Source organism: Urocitellus parryii, chromosome 9, assembly GCF_045843805.1.
Source record: "Urocitellus parryii isolate mUroPar1 chromosome 9, mUroPar1.hap1, whole genome shotgun sequence".
NCBI lineage: Eukaryota > Metazoa > Chordata > Mammalia > Rodentia > Sciuridae > Urocitellus > Urocitellus parryii.
Genome location: NC_135539.1, coordinates 14,587,708 through 14,613,269, shown reverse-complemented (window position 1 = coordinate 14,613,269; position 25,562 = coordinate 14,587,708). Strand labels below are relative to the sequence as shown.

The window sequence follows — 25,562 nt, the reverse complement described above, 5'->3', positions numbered from 1 at the left end:
AGAAGTTTATTTTGAAATTGCAATATGCTCAATATGTTTTCTCCAACCTCTAATTTTAAAATAATGAGGGTGATCATTTATATTTTAAAATGTGCATAAATATATAGCTTTCCTCCAGACTTTGGGGGCAATACATAGTTGATTGTGTATGTTTTCAGATTGACAATGGAACCCGTTGTTTCAAATGTAGAGACTTAATTTGAAAATGTCAAAAAGTTAACGAAAAACATATTAAGCATATTACATGACTAGATAACCAATGGTCTAGAAACATGCTTATCCTATTTCCCTCAATATTTGAATACCCCATGAATGATACAAAGTGAGAAAACAACCCTAATTAATCAACCAATATATTCCGAATAAAATGAGCAGCTTTGAGGCCATCTCTGACTAGAAATAAGTCAAGAAGGAGAATCCTCTCATTTTGTGTTCATGGTAGGAAAAAAGTGACTTCTAGCTTTTAAAAGACTGTTTATTAAGATATATTCCTAGAACTAAAAATGGAATCAAGTACTTTTCTAGACTGATCTGCCAAATTGTCATTCATCTGCATGTTTCAAGAGGGGGAAACAGGGAAGAACGCCAGAGGAGTAGAAATGTACAAGTGGGGAAAGGAGGAAATGACAATTCCTCAGTACCCAATTCATGTCAAACATTGTACAGTTCACAATTAGTATTTTTAACTCATTGAAATAGTCTCAAACAGAATGAAATTGAAGCTCAGAAGTACTAAATGTCTTTGCCAAGGACAAATGGCCTGTAAATGATAGAGCAGGGAGCATAGTTCTGTCTAGCTCAAAATTCCACAATTTCAGTTGGGTATGATGGCACATGACTATAACCCCAGTGGCTCAGGAGGCTTAGGCAGGAGGACAACAAGGCCAGCCTCGGCAACTTGGTGAGGCCCTAAGCAACTTAGACTCTGTCTCAAAATAAAAATTTTTTAAAAAAGGGCTGGAATGTGGCTCAGTGGTTATGTGTCCCTGAATTCAATTCCTGGTACAAAAAAAAAAAAAAAAAAAATTCCACACTCCCTTGCATTATCCACTTTGCTTCACAACTGGCTCATAAGCCCCAGAGTGAAGACATGCCTAATAAGCAACTTGGACAAATGTATTCTCTTCCTCAGAACCCCTCATCAAAAATAAAAAAACAAAAAATTGGAAGGAAGAGAAATTAGGAGACCAAGATAAATGCTAGGCACTTCAGTGAGAATTCCCACACTGGTGAAGGAATATGATGAATTGGAAATAGTTCTTAGGCAGTAACAATGCAGTCCAATGCATAAATTTAAATGTCTTCTATGTGTGTGAATAGGGATGTGAAAAACAAATTTTAACAGGACCCTTTTTTCAACTCAGAATGAACTAACAATTATGAAAACTGACATAAGAAATATCCTAAGGAATAACAATGGTGAAAATAAAATCTGATTTTTGCCTATAGTATTTTATATTTGAAGTAGAAAAATTAATGAGATTGCTTTACAAATTGTTCCCTACATTATTGGGCTTTCTATAACTACGAATTCTAAACTCAAGATCCTGAGTTAAAATATTTTAATGAAGTGTACTTATTTTATTCTGTCATTATATTCTTAATGAAGATGCTCACCCCAGTATTAAATGATGTATCAGAATTTTTATTCGTGTCAGGTACAGATCTTTCAGAATTTCTGGATGCATTCACATTCTGATTGTTTTCATTTGTGTTTGTGGTTGGTTCGGAAGACATCTGGAGAACCTCCTCATTCACTTTGTAGTTTGCCTGATTACTGACCCTACACACACACAGAAACACACACACACAAATAGATAAGAAATTATAATAATTTTAACCAGAACAGTGGTTCCCAAATACCCAATCCATCAAAGATTTTCACAAATTGAAGCAAACATTTTTTAATGATGATTATGCAATGTTAACATCAATGACAGTAAAATTTACTTTTCTTTTTTTGTGCGTGTGTGCGTGTGTGCATATGTGTTGCTGGAGAATGAACTCAGGGCCTCAGGCATCTTGGGCAAGTTCTTTGACCACTGAGATACACTCCCCCCACCCCCCAATGGATAAAATAAACAACTTTGACTAAGACATTAAGATCTAAGACATTATCCTTTTGTTTTGAGAAGACAGTGGTTGTTAAATCTATATTCTAAGAAATAATAATAATATTTACAGATTTTATTTTTATTATATTTTAAGCTTATATTAGTGCCATAGATTTATTTTCTCAATTTCCTAGTCCAGACAATCTAATCTGGGTTAGTTTATCCAGCAAGTGAGCACATGGTTAATTTGTCCTCTGTGGGTTTACAACTCCATGGAAGAAACTGACAGGTATAATTAAACAGGGTAATATAATTCATAGTATAATAGGAGAGTAAGTCCCCCATAGTAATTAATAGCATTAAAGACTTACATGGGCTTTTTATTTGGATGTTTGTCTCTAACCTCCTTACTCCATGTGTATCAAATATTTATATACTTGTAGGAAGTTTTGCTCTGCCCTTTTTCATTATTATTACTTACTTGAAGAAAACTTCTTCCAAGGTAGTCATAGAAATACCAAAGCCAGCGATGCCCAGCTCTGTCTTTCTTTGTTCTATTTCCAAAAACAGGTCTTCAAAACTAGAAGAAATAGAAGCAAAGAAAGAGCTAGCAGTAAAACAGATTATTCTACTTATATATTTTTTGTTCTTGGCACTGGAAAAAATACAGCTTATTTCTTAATGAAATGGTAGTTTCCATGCCCCACTAACAAACCATAAAAATATGGAACATGTGAAGAAAACAAAACAAAAACACTAGCAAGTTGCTGTATCAAACTGCTTCCTGAATTTCTGGTAAAATTATCAATTGACATTTTATATATTAATGTTCACTGGTAGTTAAGATTTGATTTATTTAATGTAGGGCATTATTGCCATGAAACACACTAATTTATGTAGATAAAATTTTGGGACTGGGAGAAAACTGTCCACTCACATAACCAGGGAAGGTATATAACGTTGGGCAGTTATAATGTGATGGTATAAAGCTTATGAAAAATAGTTTTTCTGAGATTTTATATTTAGATGTTTAATCACTCCAAAAATCCTTCAGTTTATGAACCCAACCACATGAGGACAGAAAATTCTCCATTTTGGAAGTTTCTGTCAAAATTTTCTCTATATTTTGAGCCCAAATTAGATTCTATTCCCTCTATTTCATGATTAGAATGAAAAGTTTCTGTATATTATTTTCTACATGTCTCATGATTAACAAGTGTACATACACATGCATCAGTATAGCAGTGTACAATAAACCCAAGAAAGATTATGTGATCCTTTCACTTTTTAGTTCAATCATTATTATAATGAGAAACTTTTATGTTTCTATGTATATAGGTTAAACAGCAAACTCCAAACTGGAGAGATCAGGAAAAAACCCCACAAAATTTACAACAAATTAGTCAATCATTATTATTGCCATAGCCATTCTCTTGATTAAAACATAATAAATGCAGACAACACAGATAATATAAATGTGTAAATAAAATAAAAATAATCCTACCACCCAGACAAGACACTACCATTAAAATTTTGGTATATTATTTTACCTTTTTTTTTTTTACTTTATGCTTGCACTTTACACATTGGAATCACATATTAAAGAATTATGCACCCAAATTTAACAATATGGATATTTTCCTAAAATGTTTAAAACTGTTCATACTCCATCCATATCAATGTTGTATAATTTCATTATAATAATGAGATGTATAATGTCATTTACTAATTCAGCAAACAATCATGGACAAATTCTCTTAGTGAGAAATCAGAAGCTAATTGAAAGGCTCCTATACTTTAGGAGAATGTGAAGCCAAACTTATCAAAACTGGTGAAGCAATTCAGAACACCATGCTGTATGTACCTCCAGAAGTGTACTCCCATATTTGAGGAATATAAACATCCAAGAAACTCAATGAATTCCAAGTAAGATGAACTCAAAAGAGATATACAAATAGACATGTAAAATCATATGGTCAAAAATCAAGAAATAGAAGACACTAGAGTATGGACTCTCCACGTTCATAGATACACAGAATTAATATTATTAAAATGGCCATATTACTGAAAGTTAAAAACAGATTCAATGAAATGCCCATAAAAATAACAAATTACATTTTAAATAGTCCTAAAATTCATGTAAAAGAACAAAATACCCAGAATAACCAAAGTAATTCTGAGCAGTAAGAGAAATGGTTGAGCCATCATATACCTGATTTCAAAATATACTGCCAAGCCATAGAAATTAAAATGGCATGGTACTGGTATAAAAACAGATATTTAGAACAATTGGAATATAATCAAAGACATAGAGACCAACCCACACAGATACAGTCATTTGATGCTTAACAAAGGTGCTCCAAACATACACTGAGGAAAAGACTTTTTAACAAGTGGTATTGGGAAAACTGGACACACATATGGAGAAGAATAAAAACAGACCCCTCCCTATCTCTCACCCTGCAGTAAAGTCAACTAAAAATGAATCAAAAGCCTAGGAATTAGACCTGAAACTTTTCAAGTGCTAGAAGAAAATATAGATGCAGGCAACAATTTCATCAGTAGGACTCCAATAGTCCAGAAAATACCAAGAATCAATAAATGAAATAATATCAAATTAAAAAGCTTCTGCACAGAAAAAGAAGCAACACTATGAAGAGAGAGCACGCAACAAGATGGGAGAAAATCTTTTCCAGCTACTCCTCCGACAGAGGACACCCATAACAAATAACACAAAAAACAACTGGACAAATGAATTAAACAGACTTCTCAAATGACTAATAAACATGTGAAAAAAAATACTCAGCATCTTAGCCATCAGGGAAGTAGAAATCAAAACAACACTAATATGTCATCTCACCCTGCTTAACATGATAGTCATCAAAAATACAAATAACAATAAATGCTGATGAGAATGCAAAGAAAAAGGAAAAGTTATACACTGGTGGGACTGTAAGTTAGTACAGTCACTGTGGAAATAATTATCAAGGTTTCTCAAAAGACTAGGAATGGAACCACCAGAAAATTCAGGTGTACTCCTTCATACTTACCCAAAAAAAAAAAATGTCAATGCACTAGAGACTACAGGCACACATGAATATTCCTATTTACAGCAGCACAATTCACAAGAGCCAAGTTATAGAAACAGAAAGTCAAGGATCATATGATTTCTTTCTTATGTGGAAACTAGGAGACAAAAGAACAAAAGGGAATCTCCTGAAAATAGAAGGGAGACAGGTAGGGTAGAGGAAGGGGATCAGGGGGAGGGAGGGAGAGGCCAGGCAAGGGGATGTACTGAGGAATAAACTGATTAAATTATGTTATGTGCATGTGTACATTATGCCACAATGAAGCCCACTATTCTGAATAATTATGTGCCAATAATTTTTAAAAGACAAGGAGAGAATGTTGAAAGCAGTGAGAAACAATTTATCACATACAAGGAATCCTCAATAAGATGATCAGTAGATTTCTCACAGAAATCATTAAAAACCAGAAGGCCATTAATGGACCAGTGTTTTCGAAATGTTAAAAGAAAAAAAGTCAACCAAGAATCCTGTATCTGGCAAAACTTTCTTTCCAAAGTGAAGAAAAATTAAAACATTCTCAGGAAAACAAAGGCTGAGGAAGTTCATTAATGCTAGACCTGCCTTATGAGATATGCTCAAGACAATTCTGCTAGGTCAAATGGAAAAATACTACAGAGAACTCAGAGACATATGGAAAAAAACATTTATAAAGATAAATATGAACAACTGTGAAAGCTAGTGTTATTTTTACAATAATTTGTAATAACTTTGTTTTGCACATGATTTAAGAAATGAATATACACTTAATTATTCTAAAAGCTAGTATTATTTGTAACCTTCATTTATTCACATTTTGCTTTCTATGTAATTTAAGATACAATATATTTAAAAGAATTATTATGTTTTGGGGCACACAATGCACAAGGATGCAATTGTTTGGCATGAATAACAGGTAGGTGTGGGGAAGAAGCTAAAAAAGAGCTGAGTTTTTATATACTACTGAATTAAACTGGTATAAATAGAAGTTAGAGTGTTATTACTTTAGAATGTTAAACTCAAAGAAAATAACTGAAGAACATACACAAAAAGGAATGAGATCATAGAATTTAAACATTTCATCAAAAAAATTGTGAAATACGGTCTTAAGCAACTGGTGAATCAAAGAATAAATTACAAGGGAAATTATAAAATGTTTACAGATGAATTGAAATGAAGATACAATATTCTAAGACGTATAAGACACAGAGAAAGTGATGTTAAGAAAGAAAATTTACTAGTATTATGACCATGATTATTATTTTGGTACTAGGGATTGAACCCAGGGGCACCACCACTGAGCTACATACCTAGGTCCCCTTTGTGGTTTTGAGACAGAGTCTCACTAATTTGCTGAGGGGTTCACCAAGTTGCCAAGGCCAACCTCAAACTTGCCCTTTCCTACCTCAGCTTCCCAAGTCACTGAGATTACAGATGTCCACCAAATGCTTATATTAAAAAAAAAAGAAAGATATCAAATTAACCATCTACCTTTATACCTTAAGGAACTAAAAGAACAGCAAAACAAACCTAAAGCTAGCAAAAGAAAGAATACAGGGATTATAACAGAGATCAATGAAATAATGTAAAATAATAAAAAATCAATTAAACCAAAAGTTGGTTCTTTGAAAATATCAATAAAATTGACCAATCTTTTTTTAAAAATTTTTTTTAGTTGTAGATGGACATAATACCTTTATTTTGTTTATTTATTCTTTAATGTGGTGCTGAAGCTCGAACCCAGTGCCTCACACGTTAGGTGAGTGCTCTACCACTGAGCCACAACCTCAGCTCTCAAACTGACCAATCTTTAGGTTAATGGACTAAGACAAAAATAAGATTCAAATTACTAAAATAAGAACTGAATGTGAATACATTATTTAAAATTCTGCAGAAGTAAAGGGATTAGAAGTGAGTACAACTGTATGCCAACACATTGGATAACTTACATGAAATAGTCAAAATCCTAGAAACACAATAATACCTACTAAGATGAAACCATGAAGAAATAGAAAATCTGAGTTGATTTATGCCCAGTAAAGGATATCAGGTCAGTAATCAAAAATCTACTTAATAAAGAAAAGCCCTGATCCTAATGGCTTCACTCATGAATTCCACCAAGCATTTAAAGAAGAATAAATACTAATGTTCTAATATTTTCCCATATAATTCAAGAAGAAGGAACTGTCTTAAATCATTCTATGAGGAAACATTATCCTGATATCAAAGACAAACAAAAGCTCTACAAGAAAAACCACAGACCAAAATCTCTTATGAATACTGATATAAAAATGCTCAGCAAAACAAATTCAGCAATATATTTTTAAAAATGTTTTAGTTCTCAGTGGTCTTTATTTATTTATATGTGATGCTAAGAATCAAATCCAGTGCCTCACACATGCTAGGCAAGCACTCTACCACTTAGCCACAACCCTAGACCATCAGCCGTATATTTAAAAGACTATACACCATTACTAAGTTGGATCATTCCTAGAATGTAAGTATGGTTCAACACATGAAAATCTGTTGGGACCACATTAATGGAAAAAAAAAACACATTATCATCTTAATTGATGCGGACAAAGCATTTGACAAAACGCAACTTCCTTTTATGATTAAAAAAATCCAGAGTAGCATAGGAATAATAATTATAACCAAAGGGGTGGAAGATCTGTATGCTGAAAACTATAAAACATTGATGAAAGAAATGGTACATGACAGAAAATAATGGAATGGCACACCACGTGATCATGGATTAGAAGAATTATTATTAAGACGTCCACACTACTCAAAGCAATTTACCAACTCAATGCAATCTCTACCAAATCTCAATGTCATTTTTCACAGAAATAGGAAAAAATGATCACAAAATTCTTATGGAACCACAAAAACCCCAGACAACTAAATTGAAACGAAACAGCAAAATCTATTACTGAGCTACAGCAATCAAACAACTTAGTTTTACAATAAAAATAACCATTCATCAATAGAAACCAATGGAACAGGACAAAGATCCCAAAATAAACCCATTATAGCCAACTGATTTTGTCAAAAGTGTCAGGAACCCAAATGGAGAAAGGAGAGTCCCTTCAATAATCAGTGTTAGGAAAGCAGAAGCATAAAATGGAACCCTTATCTTATAGCAATATAGAAAAATCATCTCAAAATGGATTAAAAACCAGTAAGTTCCAAAACTTCAATTATGTGGACATAAAAATATTCAAATATTATTCCAAAATTACTGTAAGTGATGTAATTTTTATAGGCATTTCACATCTGGGACAATGGAGGGAAATTGATTAAAGCCTTAAACAAAAGACCTGAAACTTTAAAACCACTAGAAATAAAAAGAGTATAAAACCATTTGTCTAGACAAAGATTTCTTGAATATTACCTTAAAAGTTCAGGCAACAAAAGCAAAAATTTTAAAAAATGGAACTGCATCAAACTAAAAATCTTTGAACAGCAAAGGGAACAATCAATAGAGTGAAAAGACAATCCATGGATAGGGAGTAATTACTTGAAAACTATACATCTCAAAAAGGACTCATACCCAAAATAAAAAATACATAAGGAACTCAGAGAACTTGATAACAAGGAAATAATCCAATCAAATGGATAAAAGACCTAAAGAGACACTTCTCAAACAAGACTTACAAATGCCCAACATCAATACAGTGAGATATCACCTTATGCCTGTTTGAATGGCTACTATAAGGAAGAGGGTGTGGAGTAAAGGGAACCCTTGTGCACTATTGGTGGGATTGTAAGTTACTACAGCCATTATGAAAAATAGCTTGGAAGTTCTCAGAAAACTAAAAACCAGAATTGCCATATGATCCAACCATCCCACTTCTGGTTATATATTCAAAGGAATTAAAAATCTGTATCCCAAAGAGATATTTTTTATTTCTATGTTCAATGCAGCATTTTCCACAGTAACTAAGACATGGGAGAAAACTAGGTATCCACAGTTAAATGAATGCATAAAAGGGAGTGGATGATAGGGTGTTGATCAAAGGGTACAAAATTTCAGTTATACAGGAGGAATAAGCCTCAGTGATCTCATACAGAATGTTGACTATAATATATATTTATTATTTATTATATCAGTTGTATATTTCAAAACTGCTAAAGAGTAAATGTTTCCCTATAAAAAATAAGTATATATGGATTTGATAATCAGCTTGACTAAGTCATCCCACAATATAAACATTTTATCAAAATATCACAATGACTCTCACAAATAAATATTAATTATTTAATTATTTTTTAATTACAATTGAAATGGAAAGGGAAATAACTCTTTGTAAAACAAAAAATGAATTCAGTTGGCTTTACTCACCAAGAAGAAAATTTATTATTTGCCATATATTACCACTAATTTAGCATTAAGTTACGAGAAATAGAACTAAAAATATTAAGGCACAGCTAAATTAAATCTAACATTTGTAGCATCCCTCAGTACTTTAGTGAAATCTTTACTGAAGCAACATTGTGACTAGTACTTGTCAAGGATGGCAACTAGAAAGAATCCATTTGTCAAGTCGGAGGAAATCTAGAAAAACAGTAGTGATTTCTAGTGATCTCAAACCACTCATCTAACTTTCTTGGAACCCATACCTGTGTGTGTACTCCTTGGGTAGTATAAATGATAATTCAGCTGCAATGTTGGTTTCCATACTGGCAGTTGGGACATGGCGTTTAATCATTTCAGAGATTTTTTCAACATTACAATTAGGACTCTTCACCATGATTATATGATATCCCACACCTGAAAGATTAATTTATAAAACCAAATCAAGCAATTTATTATTTTTAAGTCTAATAAATTGTCTCTTTATTGAGATATTTCATCTAATTAATGAGGACGGGATAATATATCGAAACTATCACCATTTTGCATCCCCTGAATGAATTAATGCCCTTAGACATGATAGTCAGTGATTATTACCATCAAAAGAGAGAGGGAAAAACCACAATATCAATTATGAATAGTGTTTCCAAACAAAGTCAAGAACAAGATCAAATCCCACCCTGAATCTAATTAATCTCCTCAACAATTTATAGAAAGTCAAGAGAACAAAGGATCATGCTGCAAAATACTGTGGGGATGTAATCAGTAAAATTGAAACTATGTAAACTCTAAAGGAAAAATGTGGTGTTTTTATTTTTTCACTTTTTTTCATTTTAGCTCTATGTTCTTTTTAAATTTTTTAAAAATTTGTTTTAATTAGTTATACAGGACAGTAAAATGCATTTATACACTTTGATATATCATACATAGATGGAATATAATTTCTCATTTTTCTGAGTGTACATGTTGTATAATCATATTGGTCATGCAGTAATATATATATATATATATATATATATATATATATATATATATATATAAATAATGTCTGTTTCATTCTACTATCTTTCCTGTCCCCACATCCCCTTCCTCCCCCTCCTTTCCATTCCCTCTACCTAATCTAAGGTAATGCTACTATTCTTCTCTAGTGCCCCCCCACCTTATTGTGAATTAGCATCCGCAGCAGTTTTGAATATTTTATACTCCTTAAAAACCATTTTTAGTCTCCATGGTTCAGGTTTTCTAGGTGCACGGAGAATAAAACACAACAAGTCACAACTCAGTTGCCTCAACGCTAGGGAAGTGCATTTCTATAGTTTACAAAACGTGCTCCAAGAGTCTAGGGATGATGATGATTTGGAGATTATGTTCCCCAAAGTCCTCTGAGATATAATCTCCTTTCTTTCTATAACTGCAATTGGGAATGGGGAGGACAATAGTCAATAGTAACTGATTCATTCAGTACATACCCATTGCATACCTTTTATGAGTTAGGCATTATTCTAGATACAAATGAGCCAAAAAGTAAACATCACAATGATGTCCTTCCAGTGAGAAAGGACATATAAATGTAATCAAAGTGTTTACTGTGTTAGATAGCATTAAGGAAAAAGTACATTTGTCCAAAGAAGTGCAATATGAAATTATGGTCATCAATCCACATTGTGCTTCCTATTGTGTTGAAATTTTAGCTATGCCTAGGGAAGGCCTGGGGGGCATGGGAAGAATGGAGGAACTTTGAGGTTGGGTAAAGGGAAGTGATGGGAGGGGAGGGAGCATTGGTATAGGAAAGATAGTAGAATGAGATGGACATCATTACACTGGATGTAAGTATGACTGCACAAATGATGTGATTCTACATCGTGTACAACCAGAGAAATGGATTTTTGCTTCATATGTACACAATGAATTTAAATGCATTCTGCTGTCATGTATAACTAATGATAACAAGTAAAAATAAAATAAAATAAAATAAAATAAAATGGAGGAGTTCTGAAGATCAGATTAGATAATGTGGAAAAAGTGTGAAACCTAGTAAGTAACTCAGAGAAAATACATATTCAAATGCCGAATTAGAGATTAATGAAATGAAGTGACTATTCTCATTGATTTGTATCTCCAATTTAGAAGGACTTACTTGTTTGAAACATGTAATTTCAAAATATATGGTATAATGTTATTCATTTTCAATGTATTAGTCTTGTTGACTCAGCAAACTATATGTCCACTGATGTAAAGAATGTTTTATTCCACTATACATTCACTTTCTTTCCAACAAATTATGATTGATCAGCTTCCACATTTCAGTAATACTTCATGAAAATAAGTTGGAGAGCATTTTCACTCATTACACTAGGAATTTAATATTGATTTGAGAAAAGAAAAAATAAAAGATATCTGGTCACTGACTTTTTCCCCCTAGAAGCTAGGAATCTACCTATTAAATCTTTTGGAGGGATAAGTTCATTCCTATGACAAATTAACAATTCAATGGAAATCATATGGGAGAAATAAACATGATGCTTGTGGAATCAATAAAGAGAACTTTCAAAATTGGAATATAATTATTGGGTAATAATGGGAAAAATCGCTGAACAGATAGGTTATATCGACATTACAAAGAGTCATGAAAAACAAGTAAAATAGATTAGACCTAATGAATAAAATTAGGTCTGTATAAAGAGATTAAAACACAACGAAAATGATGTCAGAAAACTATCATTAAGGCATCAGCATCCAAAAATTGATCACAAGGAGACCGACCATATAATTTTTTCAGGAAAACGGAAGAGCCACAGCATTGCAGGGTTCCCAAGACCATGATGGCAATGCGGTCACCCAGGATATCGGCTTCATCCATGTGATGTGTGGTCAGTAATATGGTACGATCCTCTTTATGCTGCTGAATGAGATTCCAGGTGGCTCTCCTTGAAACTGGATCCATGCCTGATGTTGGCTCATCAAGGATCACCACCTAGAGACCAAAAGAATAATTGCAAGGCCGTATTTAACTCATGCTTTGCCTCATATTCAAGCTAAGATACGGAATCCATAATAATAAGAATGCTGCAAAATTAATAATGTCAAACCCATGACCACATTGTATCAGCTAGATGAATATCAAGACTTGGATTCATATCAGTTCTTCGGGGTCACATTTTGACTGTTACTTACCTTGGAGCCCCCTACAAATGCTATCATGATAGAGAGCTTGCGCTTCATTCCTCCACTCAGTTTCTCTGAATATTCATTGCGCTTGTGTATCAAGTCACAAGCAGTCAGCATTTTGTTAATTTCTTCAGTACGCTGCTGAGAAGGTACTCCTTTTATCTAGAAAGAGAAGCCAAGAATCTACATGGTGCTTCTAAGGTAGTTTTACAGAATTTTCCAACAGTTATCCACATACATTTTTTTCCTTCTCTTTGTCTCCCTTTCTGATAAAAGAATGATGCCTCAAGGCATGAACTTCCCATAAAGATAATGCTATTGGTCCTTGGTCACACTGTCAGAAACATGCGGAAAAAGTGAGAGAAAAGAATACACATATCTCTTGCTCACCACACAGTAAAAATAAAGGTGTTCTGATACTGTCAACTTTGGAAACAGTATATCATCCTGAGGGCACAAGCCCAGATGTTTCCTGACTTCAACCATCTCCTTTGAGATGTCATATCCATTAATGTAGACCTTTCCACTAGTAGGAAGATAGAAACCTAGAATGAAGCAAAGACATGACAGGAGCTTAGTTTTAGTAAGGGTACCCAAAGAGAACTTGTTAGCACCTAAACTTCACAATGTACTTGCAGAAGATGTAAAAGAATTAGCAATATCTCCTACATAGGATGTGTGGTAAATATCAATGGTTATAATCTGGTGATGGGGAAATAAAAAACTACCCTTTCTTTGTTTAATCTTATACTCTCCATGAGTATAAAGTACTCTGAAATATCTGAGTACTGTAACTGAAGAATTTGCTGCATTCCAATGTTCTAGTACAGCTATCGGCCATTTGATAACAAATGGGAACCACATTATGATCTAAGCACCATAGTGCATGTATACTACATTTTCTTCATCCATTCACCAGTTGATGGACACTTAGGTTGTTTTCCATTTCTTCACTGTTGTGAATAGTGCACGGGAGCACAGATGTCTGACAGATTGAATTCATTTTCTTTGGATACATAACCAGTGATATTTCTAAATCATATGGTAGTTTCATTTTTAATATTTAAAGGAATATCCATACTTTTTTCTATACTGACTGCATTAGTTTACCTTCCTACCAACAGTTCCCCTTTCTATATACCCTTACCATCTGTATCTTTAGTGTTTTGATAAGGCCATTCTTATTGGGGGGTGAGGTGATATCTTGTGATTTTTTAATTTGCCATTTTTCTGATACCTATTGACCATTTGTATGTCTTCTGAGAAATGTCTATTTATGATTATTGCCTATTCTATAATCATATTGCTTAATTTTTGCAGTAAAATATTTTTGACATTTCATATATATTCTGGATATTGACCACCTGTCAGACGAATACTGTGCAATTATTTTCTCTTTAGGATGCCTGACTGTTTCCTTTGCAGAGCAAAAGCTTTTTAGTGTGATGTAATCCTATTTCTATATTTTGCTTTTGTTTCCTGTACTTTTGGGGTCTTGTCTAAATTTTTTACCCATTCCTAAAATATTTTCCCCATGTTTTCTTCTACTATTTTTATGATTTGGTTCTAACATTGAAATATTTAATCAGGTTTGAGTTGATTCTGTAGCTGATGAGAGATAGGGGTTCTGTTTTCATTCTGAATCAGTTGACTTGAGATGCCAACTGATTGTACATCTATTCTGTTCCATTGGGCTGTGTGCCTGTTTTTATGCCAATGCTATATTGTTTGATACAGTTTTGTAGTGTATTTTGACCTAAGGTAGTATGAAATCTCTCATTCTTTTTTTTTCCTCAAGATGGTTTTGGCTACCTGGTGTGTATGTGTATGTTTGTGTGCGCGCACACGTGTGCATGTGGTTCCATACAAACTTTAGGGTTGTTTTTCCTACATCTGCAAAGGATGTTGTTGCTCTTTTGAAAGGTATACTATTAAATATTTACATCACTTTTGCAAATATGGACATTTTAAAGATACTGATCCTCCCAATACATGAACACAGTACGTCTTTCCACTTTTATGTGTCCTCTTCAATTTTTTTCTATTTTACAATTTTCACTGTAGAGATCTTTTGATTCTTAGGTTAAATTAATTCCCAGGTATTTTCATAACTATTATAAATGGAATTTTAAAAAATTCTTCTTTAAAATAATTCACTTTTCATGTACAGAAATGGTATTCGGTTTTGTATGTTGATGTTACACCCTGAAATTTTGCTGAATGTGTTAGTTCTAGTAGATTTGTGGCAAAATCTTGTTTTCTACATTAGATAAATTATCCACAAATGTGAAAAATCTGGCTTCCTCTTTTCCAGTGTGGATATCCTTTTATTTCTCTTACTTGAACACTTTAATTAGGACTTCCAGTTCTAGTACATTCAATAAATTCATAAACATGTTCATTCTTGTTCTAAATCTTACAGAAAAAGCAAAGCTTTTAGCTTTTCCCTATTCAGTGGGATATTAGCTGTTGGCTTATAATTAATGGCCTCTATTATATTGAAACATGATTCTTATATACCTAATTTGTTCAGAGTTAATACCTTTTCTGTATTAAGATTATCATATAGTTTTTCCTTCATTCTGTGTTGATTCATACTTATTAATTTGCATATACTGAACCATCCTAGTCTCCTTGAGAAGAGTCCCACTTGATCTCAATGAGTAATTTTTTTTAATGGGCTGTTAGATTCACTTTGCTGGTATTTTATTGAGGATTTTTGCATCCATGTCCATGAAGGATATTGGCTTATAGTTTTCTTTTGTTGTTGTTGTTATTGTGTTCTTGTCTGATTTTGTTATCAGGATAATCCTAGCTTTATAGATTGTGTTTGGAGGAGTTTTCTCCTCTTCAGGTTTTGGAAATTAAGAAGAAACAGTATTAGTCTTCTTTAAATGTTTGGTAGCGCTCATCAGTGAAGCTATCTCATCTGGGGCTTTTTTAAAAAATAAGAGTCTTCATTTCTGGTTCAATCTTATTACTTGGTATTGGTTGGTTCAGATTTCCCACTTTTTCATGATTCACTCTTGGTAAGGTGTATATGTCCAAAAATTTGTCCATGTTTTCTTCTAAGTTACCAAATTTGTTGGCATACAGTTGCTCAAGATGACCCTGTTTCCATGATTAGAAGGACTCACAGAATTCAGCATGCAGTCATACTCATGGCTAAATTTATTATAGCTTAGCAGGAAGCATGTGGGACAAACTCTGGAGGAAACCTGGTGCATAGTTTTGAATCTTTTTCCAGTACAATCATACAAGATATATTCTTCCAACAATAAGTTTTAACCACACATTTTAGTGTGTTCTCAAATTATGTATACCAGAGAAGAAAATTAGAGGCCCAGCACCCAGGTGTTTTATTGGGGATTGATCATATAGGCAGGCAGCTTCTGTCTAGCACATATACAATTTCTAGACCCCTAGAAGGAAAGCAGGTATTTAGCATAAATCACATTGTTCATGCAAACATGTTGAGCCCTGTGAACAACTCTTATTAGGTAATTGTATAAACCCTCCCCTAATCTGAGTTCCCAGGTGCTAGCCAAGGGTCATTCTTACAAACAGGCCTTTCTAAGAGTAGTCATCTCAGGGCTATTATGTCAAATTTTCCTGCATGTTTGATGTGATTCTTATTTTAAAATAAATCTTTCTGAAGACAAACTAAGAAAAAGAAAAAATGGTATATATATATATATATATATATATATATATATATATATATATATATATATAAAGGAAATGCTTTCTGCCCATTTCTCAAGAAAGTTGAGATGAAAGTATAATTTACATAAATTTTATCAAATACTTTATCCACAGTGGGGTCCCAAATCATACCAAGGACCACATGAAAGCTAGGGGAAAATTAATCTGCTTTTATACATAGAATCTATTTTAATAATACTAACCCTAATATTTATAGCTATAAAAGATGTGTCTACATAATATCTTTAATTAATTTATTTATTTTTATGTGGTGCTGAGGATCGAACCCAGGGTCTCACCCATGCTAGGCAAGTGCTTTACCACTGAGTCACAACCCTAGCCCCTACATATTTCTTCATGAAGACTCATTTTTTATTTAGAACAAAAGATGAATCAAAATTAATTTTTATTCCATGATTTCTTATGAAGAGATAGCTATAAATGTTCAGCTACTATAAGAAGAAGAAATTTTTTAAAGAACTAATAGTGTTATCAGATAATTCAAATAAAAAAAAGTAGTTTTAATATTGGCTTATTTTGTTCATCAATTTAATGGAATAAAAAGGTTTTGAAAGTTTGTTCTGTTGAAGATGAATATGTAATATTATTATAGATATTATATAATAAGTTCAGTTAAAAGGTTCAATATATAAAATAAAGTTATTTTCTTTTGAGATGGATGATATGGTTACAAATCTTGGTGAAGCAAAGCAATGTGGTTCTTTATATTAAATACCATTATTTAAAGTCAAATTCAGAATAAAATAATACAAATGTGTGTTGAGGATTTACAAAACTCAAAATCAGCAAACATGTACTTGCTATCTGCTTTGTATAAATCACTGTAGGGTGTTTATAAAAATTAACAGAACTGTAATATTACTGTAAATAGTAGAGTAAGGAAATCCAGGACTCTAACCCTTCCCCAAAAAAAGACCTATATATTGATAAAACCTGACAGAATCAACTTTTGCAGAACTCTGGGATCTAATAAAAAATATAGAAACCCCCAAAATCTTTTATTTATTTATTTTTATTGGTACCAGCAATTGACCTCAGAGGCCCTTAACCACTGAGGCACATCCCCAGTCCTTTTCTGTATTTTTATTTAGAGACAGGATAACACTGAGTTGCTTAGTGCCTCACAGTTGCTAAGGCTGGCTTTGAACTCGAGATCCTCCTATCTCAGCCTCCTGAGCCACTGTGATTACAGGTATGCGTGACTGTGCCTGGCCCAGGAAAATCTTAATGAAGAAAAATTCTGCTGGATTGAGGTAGGAAAGTGCATATGTCATTTTCAATTTCTAAATTGCCATCTCCCAACTCCAAGATCAGAAGTAGCAATAAAGACAGCAGGCCATAAACAAAATAAATTTGTTTGTAAGTGCCAAAGGAAATAATATGATCATTATTCTCAAAGAACTATGGGAAAACTTATTTTGCCCAACTTGAAATATCCCTGGGCTGAGGCAACTTCCTGGGTGGCATGTCCCCAAATATTTAAAGGTCAATGGATTATCTGAAGTAAGTTAGGGGAAGAGATAGAAGTTTGGAGAAGCAAACAGACTTAAAAGTCTGGGAAAATAAGGCTGGGGAAAAGACACAAGGGAGAATTAGGAGTCCTATGTAAACTGAGAAATTCAGATATCTGTATATGTACACACGGCTGGACACATGATAAGAAAAGTTCTGATAAGAAGGCCTTAACTCTTATTGCTGACTGATATTCAGACTCTACTCAAGTTGGAAAGGAAAGCTAGGGTAGAAGACAAATGGCTTTTCAAGGCAATGAAGATGTGCTACAAAGAGGGGCAATATGCAAAGACTGTTCAGTGATAACGAGCAGCCTCCGTCTATCTGAGAGACCAAAGAAGATACCCAGAGATGGAATATGAGATATAAAGTTTACTGAAAATATTTATAGGAACGGTTCAGTGATAATGAGCTAGACAGATTCTTTACCATAAAGTTCAATGGTGACAGAATGGACAGATGCACCTTTGCTCCACAGTGTCTCTACTGACTCACTGGAAAGTACTACCTCCTTTCCTTCCTGATGTTTTTTCCAGGGGCATCTGCCAGGGTGAGCGCTTCCCTCCCATGGTTCTCTGATTTGCACCAGTCGCCACAGGGAGAGGGTTTTTATAAATTAGACTACAGAAGTAATGCATCATAATTTTTTTAGTTTGCTTTGTTCCTTCTTTGACCAGCATCCCAAGGAGCAACTGTCTCAGTGTGTGTGCAAGAATGCAGTTTTCGGCAGATAACACTCACCTGCCCTAATTCCCAGCACACATGAGAGAAAGCCAGTGTCCTTCAAGATAATATGAATCTGGACATTTTGTTCTCATTGTCCCCTTAACTTGTCCCTTTAACCTTCAGCCAATTCCAATGAAGAGAAGGCTATCAATAAATACATGTACACAGAAGAATGCATAAGGCATTTTTAGATTACAAGTGTATTGGTTTCCAGTGGCTGCTGTAACAAATTACCACAAACTTGGTTCCTTAAAATAACATAGATTTATTCTATCATAGTTCTGGAAGCCAGAAGCTTAAAATCCATGCCACTGAGTCAAAATAAAGGTGCCAGAAAGACCATGTTTCCAATAGAGGATGTAGAGGAAAATCCATTCCTAGCCTCTTGCAGGGTTTGGTGGCCATTGGCATTCCTTGGCCTCTGGGAGCATCACCATCTGCTTCTGTTGCTACACAGCCTTCTCTCCTCTGTGTTTCTTCTGCTTTTCAGCCTGTTATGTTGCTCTGCTTCTCACTTTCAAGAACACTAGTGTTTGCACTTGAGGCACATCAAGATAATGTAAGATCATCTAACAATTCTTAATCATACCTGCAAAATCTTTGCCTTATAAGGTGGCAGGCACAGGTGCCAAAAATTAGGATATGAACATACATTTGGGCACCATTATCTTTAAGGACAACTTCCAAACACATATAAAAATGGAATGTGATAATACATGTAGAAACATTTAGTCAGTGGAAATGATACTATGCTGATTACAACTCTGGCAACGATTCACCTAACAATTATGTGACATCGATTATACAGCAATTCTTAAAAAAACAGAATTATAACTGAGGTTCAGGAGGAATTCGAAGATAAGAATTGTTATTTTTCATTGTTTCTTGCCTCAAAATTATGAACATTCGAGTTGAATCACAAAGAGAAACTCACTTGATGTCACTATCAAGAATTACATAAAGCCTCAGAGCTTGGTCCACTGAATCTTTACCACTGGTGACCCTGAATACATACCTGTAAGGATGGATAAGGTGGTGGTCTTTCCTGCCCCATTAGGTCCTAGAAGAACAGAGATCTGTCCCTCATAGAAATTCAAAGACAAGTTTTTCACTGCTACTACAGTAGCATCCCCAAATGTGAATTCCTATAAAAAAGCAAACACTAGCTTTATATTTATTACTATTACTTATAAAGGACAAGAGTTTTAGTCAGATCATTAATGTAAGGATCATAGAAAATTTTAAAAATAGATTAAATAGTGAAAGAAATAAATAATACTTAGAAGAAATACATGAATAGTCCTTCAAGTAGGTTTGCATATTCCTCCAAAACAATCTCATTCAGTCACCCTTGGTTCCAGTTACCATCTTGAAGTTGGTGAAGTCACTGTCTGCTCTGCACAATGTCTTTCGATGTTGTAGGTTTGCCTGCTGGAAACCTATCATGCTTCATTGTTCTACGAACAGTCCAAACTCTACTCATAACCATACCTGGAAATGTATTCTTCCTGCTATGTTCTTTATCTCCAGGAGGGGCACCATTATATACCTAGATGTACACACCAGCAACTGGGGATTGACTTTCCTTAGACATCACTCTATACTTCACCTATTAAAACTCATCAGTCACTAATCACTCCTGATCAATTCATTCATTTATTCAGTAAGTAATTGTCAAGTGCTTGTTAGGTGGCATAAATTATGTAAAGTACTATGAATACATTTATGAGCCAGACAGACGTGGTACCTGCTTTAGCAAAAACAGAAAAATAGGCATGCACACACATACATAGATATATACCTAAAGATAAATGATTAGACATTTACTAGACACTAGCCAAAGATGTTACTTCATATAAGAAAGTAAGTTTCTCTCAAGTCCTATACTTTTAAAGCTAAAAGCCAAAATTTAGCATGCTTAACTGATGTTAACAGTCTGCTCCAACATATAGCACAGTAGTAGAGTGCTCACCTAGCACATGCAAGGCCCTGGGTTCAATCCTCAGCACCACATATAAAAAAATAAAACAAAGGCATTGCATCCAACTACAACTAAAAAATAAATAAATTTTTAAAAAGACATTGGAAGTGGTCACACTCATTCTCATTGTTAGGGGAAAAAGGCTTTAAAAAATTATCACTTCTTAGATCCATGAGAAAAATTAAGGTCACAACGCAAACTATGCATCAAAATGAAGAGGCAGATAAATACAAAGAATTACAGTTTCCTGGGAATAAAGGTCACTAGGGCCAACAATTTCTAGGAACATGTAAATGGTAACTGACAAATTGCTGGACACTTTGTGTAAACTAATTTGAAGAACTAAATATTCCTGTGGGCTCTGTCTAAGGAGATCTGCACATTTTCTTTAGTTTAACTGCCAAAAACCCCAGTGGTTTCTCATGGTGAAGATTAGTGGAAAAAATAATTTCCTGTTTCCAGCAAGCAGCTAAAAAGTGTTCTGTTCTCTATAAAACAAAATGCCTGTCATTGAAGAAAACAAGTTTATCAGAGCCTAACAAACAGGCAGAGAAGAAAAATGTTTCTAAGGATCCATTAAGAGAGAAAAGATAACCTAAGGATCAGGAGGACATATTTGCAAATTATAAATCTGATGATGGTGTAGCATTCACAACACATAAAGAACAATTACAAATCAACAACACAAAGGTGCCCAATTAAAAATTGGCAAAGTACTTGAATAGATGTTAATACAAAGAAGACATACAAAATGACCAAGGAATATGGAAATATGATTATTATTAATAGTTTTTAAGGAAGTATGAATCAAAACCAAAATTACATAGTATTTCCCACCCACCATGATGGTTTATCATTTTTTTAAAAAAGGAACTATAAAGGAAATAAATTAAAAAAAGGTGACAGTATCTTGTGAAAACAAAAGGGAGATCCCTCAAGTAGAGAAAGGGGACCATGGAGAGAGGAGGTAGAAGGAAAGGGAGGTGCAGAGGAATGAAATTGACAAAATTATACTGTTACATTGTGTGCATGAATTTAACAAATCCCACTGTTATGTATAATTATAATGCAGCAATAAGAAGTTTTGGCAAGAGGTAGCAACACTGAAATTCTCATGAAGTGTACAACGGTATATCCATTTTTGCAGTCAAGCAAAATAATTTGGTGGTTCTTCACTAAAGTTAAAAACGGAATCAATATATGACCCAGAAATTTCACTCTCAGGAACAAATCAAAAGAATTGAAAACATAAATTCAAACAAAAACATGTACAACGATGTTCAAAGCAGCACTATTCACAATAGTCAAAAGGTGTAAACAATCTAAGTATCCATCAACTGATGAATGGAAAAAATAATGTGGTAAAAACTTACAATGAAATGTTACTCGGCCACAAAAATGAATGAAGTCTGATCAGTGCTATAACATAAACCAACCATGAAAATATGCTAAGTGAAAACGAGTGAGACACTAAAGACCTCATTTTATTTTTCCATTTACATAAACTATCCATACTAGGAAAATTCATAGAAGAAGGCAGATTAGTGTTTTCCAAGGTCAGAGGGAAGGGAAAATGGTGAATGCTTGCTTAATGGGTTGGTCTTTCCATTAGAGATGATTAAAATACCCATATTCAAATGGTCATGGTTGCAAAACACTGTGATTGTACTAAATGTCACTGAACTATATACTCTAAAATTGTTAAGACAATAGATTTCATGTTACATCTATGAAGATTTCTAATCTTCATTGCTAACTGCTTTATTTTTAAAATAGGCATGTATGTTTAATTATATTAAATGTATTTTTTGATATCTAATAATATGTCTACCAAAAAGGGTAGACATATTATTAAATATCAAAAAATACATTAGTGGTGTAATTAGTGGTGAATTAACTAATTGAAATTCAAATTTTAAGCAGACCTTGTAGTCCAGACAGTTACTCCCCTGTCATCATGTAATATCCATTTTACATATTGATGAAGTATATTTGCTAATATATTGCCTAGAATTTTTATATCTATGCTCATGAGACAATTTGGTTACTGAATTTTATCTTCTTTTAATGATCTTATAAGGGTTTCTTAACTAATTGTTTAACTATATGGAAGATTCATCAATGAGGGTAACTGTTCTAAAGCAATTCAGTTGTTATAAGATAGATTTTTCTTTTTTCTATGCTTCCTTCTGCCAATTTTGGTAAGTTATGCTTTTAAATTTATTATTACCTTTCACATAATTATCAAATGTATTTACATGAATGTTTCTAACACTTTATTACTTTTTAATATCTGTAAGATCCACTGCATCTTATGTTTTTCAAACTTGATATTGATAATTTTGTATTTTCATTTTTTCTTGAATGTCTTTTTTTAGGAGGTATCCATTTTATTGATATTTCCAGATAAATGACTTATGTTAATTTTTCTTTATTTTATATCTTCTTTATCTGTGGTGTGTAGTTTTCCCTTACATCGCCTTCTTTCTTTATTTGGATTTACTTGCACACATTTTGTTTCATATTATTCATTTCAAAATATGTTCTAATTTCTAATATCCTCTTTTCTTTAATAAACATTTGAGATTTTCTAATTATTTTTTCTTTTACTCTTTTTTAACATATATTTTTTAGTTGTGGGTGAACCTTTTTTAAAATTTTTTAGTTTTTTCTGTTACTGGGGATTTAATTCAGGGGCACTTAACCACTAATCCACATCCCCAGCCCTATTTTGCATTTTATTTAAATATAGGATCTCACTGAGTTGCATAGCACCCCACTTTTGCTGAGGCTGGCTTTGAACTCGCAATCCTCCTGCTTCAGCCTCCTGAGCAAATGAGACTATGTTTGAGTTTAATTTATGCTGAGAAGTACTTTATGGATAACCTATGATCTTTTAAAAAATATTCCATATGTACTTGGTGAATAATGTGCTTTCTGCATTTTTAATGTTATGCATCAATTAGGTCATTTAAGTTAATCATGGTTTTCCATTATTTATATACATATTTATATACTTACTAATTATTCTATTTCTCTGATATTCTTTATATTTTCATATTTTTGTGCCCATTAAAGCATTTTAACATATTAATCATTATTATAACTTTGTTTGCTAGCACCAATATTTATATCATATTCTAGGTTAAAATCTTTTATATGTTGTTAACTCTTGGTTACTGGTCACAATTTTGTACAACTTCAGATACCTAGTCATTTTTTTTCTTTTTTGTCATGCATTTTGTATAAAATAACTATGGCAACTTATTTTGTATGTGATGCTAAGGATAGAACCCAGTATCTCACACGTGCTAGCACTGTGCTACAGCCCCAGCCCTAGAACATTAACTTTTAAGTCTATCAAGAAACAGAGACCTGTAAAACAATACCTTCCGCAAGTGTTGAATCCTGATTCCAGTCGCTAAACCAACAGGTTCAGGTTCAATATAATCACTTGGCAATATATCAGAAATTTCGCTAATTTCTTCACTCTCTAATGGTGGTTCCCTACACCAGTAGGATTTCTAAAAGAACAAAAACATCATAATGTCACTGAAAAATGAAGTGGCTTATGACTTGAAAACTCTTTAGCTCACATCACTCTGGTATTGAGATGGGTGATAACAGATAACATGAAACTAAATTTAGAAATTTCATCATTATAAATGGTTTCATCATTATAAATTTGGAAGTAAATTGTTTATTAGTTCCTAAAACGTAACCACAGAACAAACATGCTATTTAAAATGCTGTCATATATGAAGAGAGACAAAAAGAAATCACGACAAAATGGCACAGTAAAATGTACTATGTCACTCTGAATCAGGTCGATTTGGATGTGAGATCTATAGATGAGCCTTTCAATAAATCTATGATGTCAAAATTATTTTCATAAAATATTTCTTAAAATACATTATTTGTCTTTTCTTCTGTGTTGACATTTTCACCAAAGGAATAAAAGCAATGGTAGGTAAAACTGCTAGTGCTTTAATACAAATCAAAATGCAAGCACAAAACTATACTAAACAGTAATTTTTTTCTTCACCACTAAGGTACTAACAGGAAAAAACTCTGTTTCACTTAATTACATACTTGATGAAGAATTTAAAATAACCTATTAAGTCTTAGTCCTTTCAGATGGCCAACAAAAATGTTCAATATTACTAATCATTAGGAAAATGCAAACAAAAACAAAGAGACATCATCTTACCCACTTATGTGGATATTACAATAAGTGCAAAAATAACAAAGTGCTGGTGCATATACATAGAAAAATAAATTCCCATACATAATTTTTGGGAATATAAATTAGTATAGCCATATGTAAAGCATAAAGTTCCTCAACAACAGTACAATCAGAACTATATATGATTAAGCAGTCCCAGCACCATTCATATTAGCCAAGATATGGAAGCAACCAAGCTTTTCCATTGATGGATGAATAGATAAAGAAAATGTGGTTCGTTCATAATGTAATGTTATTCAGTGGTAACAAGGATGAAATCTTGTCATTTCTGACAGCAAGGGTGGAAGTGGAAGATATTATATTAAGTAAGATAAGCCAGGCACAAAAAGACACATGACCTGTATTTTCACTAATATGTAGAAGCTAAAAATAAGTTGATTCCATAGAAGTAGAGATTAGCAAAATGGTCACTAGAGGCTAAAAAAAATGTGGAGAAGGAGGAGGAGGCCAGATAATAGGTCCCCAATACTGGTAGACAGGATAAATAAGTTCTAGTGTTCTACAGCATAGTAGAATGAATCTAGTTTACAATAATTTATTGTATACTTTATAAAGAACTAAAAGAGAGGAGTTCAAAGGTTCTCAAAACAAAGAAATAATAATGTTTAAGGAGATGAAAATACTATTTACTATGGTTTCATCATTTTATACTATATATGTGCACTGAATTATTACACTGTTTCCTATAGATATGCACAATTATTATGTCAAGTAAAAAAGAAAAATA

At 33.1% G+C, this 25,562-nt stretch overlaps 1 protein-coding gene across 1 annotated transcript in view; it reads right to left on the bottom strand.

Moving 5' to 3' along the window:
• LOC113192356 (phospholipid-transporting ATPase ABCA3-like) overlaps nt 1-25,562 on the bottom strand; it is a 143,960-nt gene that overhangs the window by 52,448 nt on the left and 65,950 nt on the right. Inside the window, exons 10-17 of the mRNA XM_077802690.1 lie at nt 23,979-24,113; nt 19,624-19,753; nt 13,035-13,189; nt 12,651-12,806; nt 12,240-12,450; nt 9,743-9,893; nt 2,536-2,634; nt 1,618-1,783 (exon numbers count right to left, since the gene is read on the bottom strand). Of these exons, the coding sequence (XP_077658816.1) occupies nt 1,618-1,783; nt 2,536-2,634; nt 9,743-9,893; nt 12,240-12,450; nt 12,651-12,806; nt 13,035-13,189; nt 19,624-19,753; nt 23,979-24,113 (1,203 nt within the window). The remainder of the gene's footprint in view (nt 1-1,617; nt 1,784-2,535; nt 2,635-9,742; nt 9,894-12,239; nt 12,451-12,650; nt 12,807-13,034; nt 13,190-19,623; nt 19,754-23,978; nt 24,114-25,562) is intronic.